Source organism: Panulirus ornatus, chromosome 61, assembly GCF_036320965.1.
Source record: "Panulirus ornatus isolate Po-2019 chromosome 61, ASM3632096v1, whole genome shotgun sequence".
NCBI classification, from domain to species: Eukaryota; Metazoa; Arthropoda; class Malacostraca; order Decapoda; family Palinuridae; genus Panulirus; species Panulirus ornatus.
The window spans coordinates 1,258,706-1,268,202 of NC_092284.1; the positions used below are offsets into that span (position 1 = coordinate 1,258,706).

Sequence of the window (9,497 nt, forward strand, 5' to 3'; positions counted from 1 at the left end):
ATTGATTGAGAGGGTGAAGGCATGTACAGAGCATCAGATTGGGGAAGAGCAGTGTGGTTTCATTAGTGGTAGAGGATGGGTGGATCAGGTATTTGCTTTGAAGAATGTGAGAACTACTTTGAAAAGCAAATGGATTTGTATGTAGCATTTATGGATTTGGAGAAGGCATATGATAAGAGTTGATAGAGATGCTCTGTGGAAGGTACTACGAATATATGGTGTGGGAGGCAAGTTGTGATAAGCAGTGAAAAGTTTTTATCGAGGATGTAAGGCATGTGTACGTGTAGGAAGAGAGGAAAGTGATTGGTTCTCAGTGAATGTAGGTTTGCAGCAGGGGTGTGTGATGTCTCCATGGTTGTTTGTTTATGGATGGGTTTGTTAGGGAGATTGATGCAAGAATTTTGGAAATAGGGGCAAGTATGAAGTCTGTTGTGGATGAGAGAGCTTGGGAAGTGAGTCAGTTGTTGTTTGCTGATGATACAGCACTGGTGGCTGATTCATGTAAGAAACTGCAGAAGCTGGTGACTGAGTTTGGTAAAGTGTGTGGAAGAAGAAAGTTAAGAGTAAATGTGAATAAGAGCAAGGTTATTAGGTACAGTAGGGTTGAGGGTCAAGTCAACTGGGAGGCAAGTTTGAATGGAGAAAAATTGGAGGAAGTAAAGTGTTTTAGATATCTGGGAGTGGATCTGGCAGCGGATGGAACCGTGGAAGTGAATCATAGGGTGGGGCAGGGGGCAAAAATCCTAGGAGCCTTGAAGAATGTTTGGAAGTCGAGAACATTATCTCGGAAAGCAAAAATGGGTATGTTTGAAGGAATAGTGGTTCCAACAATGTTGTATGGTTGCGAGGCATGGGCTATGGATAGAGTTGTGCGCAGGAGGATGGATGTGCTGGAAATGAGATGTTTGAGGACAATGTGTGGTGTGAGGTGGTTTGATCGAGTAAGAAACGTAAGGGTAAGAGAGATGTGTGGAAATAAAAAGAGCGTGGTTGAGAGAGCAGAAGAGTGTTTTGAAATGGTTTGGCCACATGGTGAGAATGAGTGAGGAAAGATTGACCAAGAGGATATATGTGTCGGAGGTGGAGGGAACGAGAAGTGGGAGACCAAATTGGAGGTGGAAAGATGGAGTGAAAAAGATTTTGAGTGATCGGGGCCTGAACATGCAGGAGGGTGAAAGGCGTGCAAGGAATAGAGTGAATTGGAACGATGTGGTATACTGGGGTCGACGTGCTGTCAATGGATTGAATCAGGGCATGTGAAGCGTCTGGGGTAAACCATGGAAAGTTCTGTGGGGCCTGGATGTGGAAAGGGAGCCGTGGTTTTGGGCATTATTACATGACAGCTAGAGACCGAGTGTGAACGAATGGGGCCTTTGTTGTCTTTTCCTAGCACTACCTCGCACTATGGGGGGAGGGGGATGTTATTCCATGTGTGGCAAGGTGGCGATGGGAAGAAATAAAGGCAGACAGTATGAATTATGTACATGTGTATATGTCTGTGTGTGTGTATGTGTGTATATATATATATATATATATATATATATATATATATATATCCCTGGGGATAGGGGATTAAGAATACTTCCCACGTATTCCCTGCGTGTCATAGAAGGCGACTAAAAGGGGAGGGAGCGGGGGCTGGAAATCCTCCCCTTTTTTTTTTTTTAATTTTCCAAAAGAAGGAACAGAGGGGGCCAGGTGAGGATATTCCAAAAAAGGCCCAGTCCTCTGTTCTTAACGCTACCTCGCTAACGCGGGAAATGGCAAATAGTTTAAAAGAAAAAGATATATATATATATATATATATATATATATATATATATATATACACATTGAGATGTATAGGTATGTATATTTGCGTGTGTGGACGTGTATGTATATATGTGTATGGGGGTGGGTTAGGCCATTTCTTTCGTCTGTTTCCTTGCGCTACCTCGCAAACGCGGGAGACAGTGACAAAGCCAATATATATATATATATATATATATATATATATATATATATATATATATATACACACACATATATATATATATATATACACACACATATATATATATATATATATACTTTTTTTTTTTGTCGCTGTCTCCCGCGTTTGCGATAAAGAAAGCGACCCAGGGATAGACAAAATACTTCCTTCTTATTCTCCGAGTGTCATAGAAGGCAACTAAATGGTGTCTCCCCTCTCGTTTTACTTCTTAATACAAAAAAAAATTAAAATTAACGAACCTCTCATGAGGACTATCAAGTGCACAGAGCTTTGCAGTTTGGTTGCATGCATCCTTAGCCCAACCTGTGGATGACTGAAGAATTATGCAATCCTCCTTTTATTAATTGCCTTTGAAACTAATTTGTTGTGCATTCCAACAGCCATTTATTTAGTTTTATTAACCTGTTCTTTAGCTTCACAAAAATTATTATTCTTACTATTATGGGTAACTGCATTCAGAGGTGAGAAAATATACAAGAGGGCTAACCTGTAAACTTAAGTGCTCTATTCTTAATCATGATTGGTTACTGAATTCAGGAAAAATAGTCTAACTGCACTACTATCACTGCCTGTGTAAACCAGACATCAGATCTACAATGCCACACGATGTAATACACTATGGAATTTTATCTACACAGAGTCCAAGGACTGTAAGACGACTAATGCCACACGATGTAATACACTATGGAATTTTATCTACACAGAGTCCAAGTTCTGTAAGACGACTAGTCTAACTCACCCTAGTTAGGTTTAGCCTTTTCTATCCTTAAATGTTTTTGAAATTCTACCAATACTTTTAATGTAATTTCTTCTGATAGAAAACCTGATTGACCTCCAAAAATTGTAAATTTTATAGGTTACAGGTAACTACAATGGTAAATGTACAATTTCACCCCAGTAAAGTTTCAATAATATAGTTCATTCTCTAATAATTAGCTCTTAGCTTTTGCTAATTGTATTAAATTTCAATGTAACCACAGCAAAGCTTGAACAAATGTCGGTCTAACATTAAATGAAAATATCACACAAAAGCTCGAGTTTATACAATAATTTTGTTTAATTCTATTATTTAATACTTACAGGAAGAGAAATTAACCCGATTTTATTCATTTGACATTCTAATTTAATATTGTAAATGAGTAGATTATCATCAGACTTGAATATATTCTTTGACACTGTAGTGACTACTTGGACTTGTTATTTCTGCAGAACAGAACTCACCTTGTGCCTGCTAACCATTTGATGTTTTTGCTTATCTGCTGCTTTATGTCTGTTCAGTATTTATACTAACCATATTTAAAACTTCTATTCTAATTTCAGGAAAACCATGAATGTAATTAATTTTGTATGTCTGTGTTTGGTGGTGGAATTGTGAAGGAGTTGCATTTGTATAATTCTATTTAATGGTTTTTGATATACTGTAATACTTATTTTGAAGTTTCTTTTTTTTTTTTTTTTACCAAATTTCTAATTCTAATACTGACTATTTGTGTTATATTTTCTAACCCTACACATTTGCTTTACTGTTACAGAAGCACTTAATATTTTGATTAATAAAATGGAAAGGCTTTTTACTTTGAAATATCATTTCCCCACATTCATTGATAATTTCTTCACTTTGAAATATTGACATTATTATTTACTACATTCATTGATAATAATGAATGGGAAGAATCGATTATATATATATAAATATATAAACATGATACTCAACTCCCATGTTCACATTACCTCCTATGCCAATCCAGCACCAGTGTGTCCATTTGAAAAGGGATTCGTCCTGGATGATGATGACCGATGCATATGTCCTACTGACCGTGGATTCTACGTTGACGAGAATGGAAACTGTGCACGATGCCCCATTGAACTGGGCTACGTGTTAACTGATGATGGAATGTGTATATGTGACCCTGAGAAGGGTTATGTACTCACCAGGGCTGGTACTTGTGACTGTCCTCCACCTGCTGTTAAAGACGTTGATGGCAAATGTGTGGGTTAGTAGATTTCATGTTATTTCTTACAACCACACACACTTTCCTTCTCTTTTTTTCCACCAAAACATACCCATATTTTGACTCGTCATTCTTATTACCTTTGGGGAGGTAATGAAGTTTTTCTCCATTCAAACTTACCTTCCAATTAACTTGACCCTCAACCCTACTGTAACTAATAACCTTGATCTTATTCACATTTACTCTTAACTTTCATCTTTCACACCTACTTTACCAAACTCAGTCACCAGCTTCTGCAGTTTCTCACAGAATCAGCCACCAGTGCTGTGTCATCAGTGAACAACCACTGACTCGCTTCCCAAGCTCTCTCATCCACAACAGACTTCATACTTGCCCCTCGTTCCAAAACTCTTGCATTCACCTCCCTAACAACCCCATCCATAAGCAAATTAAACAACCATGGAGACATCATGCACCCCTGCCGCAAACCCACATTCACCGAGAACCAATCACTTTCCTCTCTCCCTACACGTACACATGCCTTACATCCTCAATAAAAACTTTTCACTGCTTCTAACAACTTGCCTCCCATACCATATATTCTTAAAACCTTCCATAGAGCATCTCTATCAACTCATGTGCCTTCTCCAGATCCATAAATGCTACATACAAATCCATTTGCTTTTCTAAGTATTTCTCACATACATTCTTCAAAGCAAACACCTGATCCACCCATCCTCTACTACTTCTGAAACCACACTGTCCTTCCCCAATCTGATGCTCTATACATGCCTTCACCCTCTCAATCAATACCCTCCCATATAATTTACCAGGAATACTCAGCAAACTTGTACCTCTGTAATTTGAGCACTCACCTTTATCCCCTTTGCCTTTGTACAATGGCACTATGCACGCATTCCACCAATCCTCAGGCATCTCACCATGAATCATACACTAAATAACCTTACCAACCAGTCAACAATACAGTCACCCCCTTTATTTAATAAATTCCACTGCAATACCATCCAAACCCGCTGCTTTGCCGGCTTTCATCTTCTGCAAAGCTTTTACTACCTCTTCTCCGTTTACCAAATCATTTTCCCTAACCCTTCATTTTGCACACCACCTTGACCAAAACACCCTATATCTGCCACTATCAAACACATTCAACAAACCTTCAAAATACTCACTCCATCTCTTCTCACATCACCACTACTTGTTATCACCTCCCCATTAGCCCCTTCACCGAAGTTCCCATTTGTTCCCTTGTCTTACGCATTTTATTTACCTCCTTCCAAAACATCTTTTTATTCTACTTAAAATTTAATGATACTCCCTCACCCCAACTCTCATTTGCCCTCTTTTTCACCTCTTGCACCTTTCTCGATCTCCTGCCTCTTTTATACATCTCCCACTCATTTGCATCATTTCCCTGCAAAATTGCCCAAATGCCTCTCTTCTCTCACTAATAATCTTACTTCATCCCACCACTCACTATAATAAATATAAATGTATATATAAAAGATATAACTACCATTTGGTAAAGCATACTGTGGTTCACCCACTCTCCTTGCTTGTGCCCAATTATTAAACTACTTGATGTGCAAACATATTATTCATCAATCACAGTGAGGACCGAGCCACCACCACCCATTGGATGCACCAGTGATGACGAATGCCCAGTAGACAAGGCCTGTGACCGGGGTTCTTGTGTACCTCCTTGTGGCTTTGACCCATGTGCCAAGTATGCAACTTGCATCAATGCCAACCACAAGGCCATCTGTACCTGCATCTCTGGATACACTGGAGACCCATACCAGAAGGATGATGGATGCAGTCAGTTCCTGCTCATTTACTTTGCATGTTCCTCATCCTTGCATATACTTTGGTATACTATTGCCTTCTTGATGGTATGATCATTAAATATGTACTTAAAGTTAATCTTTTTTTTTTTTTTTGGTCATCACTATAAAAACATTCAAACCTGGTTTAACCAAGTAATTTCCCCCACACAGAGATAACATATGGAAGAACTGACTTACCCCGGCCTGATATGTTAGTCAACTGCCTTGCTGATGGTGTTCAGGTGGATATAAACATCGGTGATCCTGGCTTCAATGGAGTCCTGTATGTGAAGGGTTACTCCAAAAATGAAGAGTGCCGTAGGGTGCTCAAACCAGGTGTAGATGTTGGAACAATTGATTTCAAGGTCAAGTTCAACACTTGTGGCCTAATTCATGAAAATGTAAGTTCACTGAATAGCTTTCTTCTATCACGGCTGCTGGAAACAAATACCTAACAAATTATACACAAAAATGTTTAAGAAATTCTTTGGTGTTTCAGAATGTATAACAAGGTAAAGTTTATCAATATCAGTAAGAACTTTTAAAACTAAATTTGAATTATTTCACCATTTGCAGGGCATGGCCAGGTTCATCCTTGTGCTACAAGAGCACCCTAAATTGGTGACTTACAAAGCCCAAGCTTACCACGTCAAGTGTACTTACAACACTGGTGAGAAAACCGTCACCATTGGTTTCAATGTTTCTATGCTGACAACAGCTGGCACAATTGCTAATACCTGGCCCCCCACCTACCTGCATCATGAGGATTACCAATCCTAATGGTGATGCTATTGACAAGGCTGAGATTGGAGACATGCTGATGCTGCAAATACAAGTTGAACCTTCTGGTGAGTTTAGTAAAGTTTTAGGTTCAAATGCATTGACAAAATAGTACACATATATGGTTTGTCTGTTGAGATTCATAATGTGAGAATGTAACTGGTTAACTATTCATATTTTTCCCATTTTTTCAGATATCTATGGAGGATTTGCACGCAGCTGCATTGCACTGACAGCAAACTCCGATGGTAGTGATAACGAACACCCAGTGACAGATGAAAATGGTTGTGCAACAGACCCATCTATATTTGGTGAATGGGAGCAAGATGATGACAAAGCCCTTGTTGCCATCTTCAGTGCTTTTAAGTTCCCATCTTCTAATTCTATACGGTTTCAGTGTAATGTCCGGGTATGCTTTGGTCGGTGTCATCCTATAAACTGTAATGGATATGACGCCTTTGGCAGACGTCGCCGTCGCCAGATAGAGTCAGATGCCGAGGTACTGTATAGGGATGAGGCTTCTTATGCTGGCCAGCTAAGAGAGATCCAAGTTAGCTCACAGCCCATAATTACAGTTGAGAGCCGCACTGCGAGACAAATTGCACCACAAGGTGAGTAGTAATGCACTGTCATAATTACATTAAAAGTCACAAATATAAATCATTCAATAGTTTAGGTACTATGCAGTTTAAACTCATAAGAGCTAAAACATTCATACATTGCTATTGGTCCTCTTAACACAAATAAAAGATAAACTTAAGTTTTGCTTACTTACCTAAGATCTTTTAATGACTTGTGTTTGTCACTTAACAACTTGCATTGATTTCTTTCCTTTCATGCAGCTCCAGAGAGTGTTGGTGTGGAGGAGGTGTGCGTAAGCAAGTGGGGCTTCATCATCGCTCTCATCATCACAGCACTACTGGCCCTAGTGGCTGTTGCTGTGGCAGTTTCCTGTTGGCTCATGGCTTATAGACGCAGACCAAAGCATGGCGGACCTCTGCCTCACCCACCAGAGTTCCCGAACCCTCTCTTTACCACACCAGAACCCTTGGCTGAGCCCTCACCTGATTATTTATCCTGAGGAATAATGTCAAGGTATATGGGTTTCCTTAACCCTTCTTAATACTGTGATGGACTCATCTCATAGATGAACTACTCTGAACCAGACTACCTGTAGCAAGTGATTAGGAAACAGGATTTGAAAAAAAAATAAAAAAGATATTGTGCAACAAACCAATCATTGACTATACTGTCAAGATACTATAGCAGATTAAGTATTTTTGAGATGGTTGACTGACCAGTAAACATTAGTGGCACGCACTCCCTTGACAAATGTCCTAAGTTCCGCAGAAACCACTGGTACAGATTGCACGGTGACATCTGAACTCGTGCAATAGAGCAAATAATGGAAGAATTAATGAACACAAGTTTGTAATATCAGTGCAAAATAAATTTGAACCTCGTATATTGCGTGTTAACTCTGCTGTAATTATTGACAAGGTATTTTGGGCATCATTTTGGAAGCTACATAGCAGTGGCAGAGTCCCTGTAAAAGAAAGCAAACTTAATCCGGTAGCTTTCAGAAGGCAAGATATTTAACTGATCAAGTATTCCAAAGAATCCTGTATGTTCTTTCCTTTATCATCAGTTAAGAGATGTCTTAGAATACTATAACATAATATTAGGTGCTTATGGACAAGTCCCTGTTATGTCCATCTTCATCAAGTGTCAAATGTAAATGGAAAGCAGTTTTCACCCTCATTCACATTGTACAAGAATGAAGTTCATCTTGACATCAGAGTCAATGAGGGAAAAACTGCTCGCCACATTAGTGTATAAAGCTGGTCCGCCATGGCGGCTATGGGGAGTCACAGATGGTTATTGGCAGCTGATGCTGCAATTGGTTATCTAGTGGTTAGCTGTCTGTCCAATATTTTAGAAATGCACAAAGGTTGACCTCCCCCTATCTACTTGGCAGGACTGAATAAGTGGTTATCAAAATGTGTTAAGTTATATATGTGCACGTAGATGGTAGACTCTATGAGGGGTTGCTGTTGAGACATTTTACTTTCTTGTACTAAATGCAGCACCTCTGGTCACCAGAGCTACGCATAAGTGACTGTCATCATTTGCTAAGCGCTCTTTTTTTTTTGTTTGTTTTTTCATATATATATATATATATATATATATATATATATATATTTTCATCTTATGGAAGGGTAAGGGCTGTCAGGCATCTTTGGCCATTCTTCAGTCAAGCCTTCCTCAATAAACCATTTACAAGTCCAAGGACAGATAATACTGATGCTTCCAACATTAGATATTTTAAAAAATATGAATATGTATAGCTCCTAGAGTCAATTGTGTAATCAGTTAGTCTAACAGTCACGCCTGATTTGCTCGAAATAAACGAATCTTGCGCTCACTAAATACTCAAGGCAAGCCAACACTTAAGTGTCCTGTTCTAACTCGGTCAATATACACTGACTTTAACAAAGGCATATTTCTCTCACTTGTTAAGTCCACATTTCTGTGATCTGTGCTTTGGTGCATTGCTTTAAAGCCAATATGCCTTTGTTCGACTCATGGGTAACATTTTTAATATTTTTCGAGTAGGTGACGGGTTCCTCTTTCTGCAAAACAAAAAGCATTACTTGTAAACTCTATCTTAAATCAAAATAAAGGGTCTTGGGTTTTCCAACAAATGAGATGTGTGCAGTGTGGCTTGCCTTTTACCCACTTGTTCTCCAACTAGTAATAATATAACTTTCTGTGCTTTAAACAAGTTTTAATATGTCTCACCCTGTAACAAATAAAAGTTACTGAATAAAGGATATGGAATAATTTAAAGATTTTACTCCACTTAAATTAGCATAGATGGTTGTGGTCACCCTAGGATACCATGGCCGAACTATGCACTATATGTTA

The 9,497-nt window shown here is 38.8% G+C and overlaps 1 protein-coding gene across 1 annotated transcript in view; it reads left to right on the forward strand.

Annotated features, from left to right (window-relative positions):
- LOC139767467 (uncharacterized) overlaps window positions 1–9,413 on the forward strand; it is a 135,159-nt gene extending 125,746 nt beyond the window's left edge. The window contains 7 exon segments of the mRNA XM_071696880.1: window positions 3,742–3,987; window positions 5,575–5,781; window positions 5,961–6,190; window positions 6,366–6,524; window positions 6,526–6,637; window positions 6,764–7,180; window positions 7,412–9,413. Coding sequence (XP_071552981.1) covers window positions 3,742–3,987; window positions 5,575–5,781; window positions 5,961–6,190; window positions 6,366–6,524; window positions 6,526–6,637; window positions 6,764–7,180; window positions 7,412–7,650 — 1,610 coding nt within the window. The 3' untranslated portion in view covers window positions 7,651–9,413.
- The last annotated feature ends 84 nt before the right edge of the window (window positions 9,414–9,497 follow it).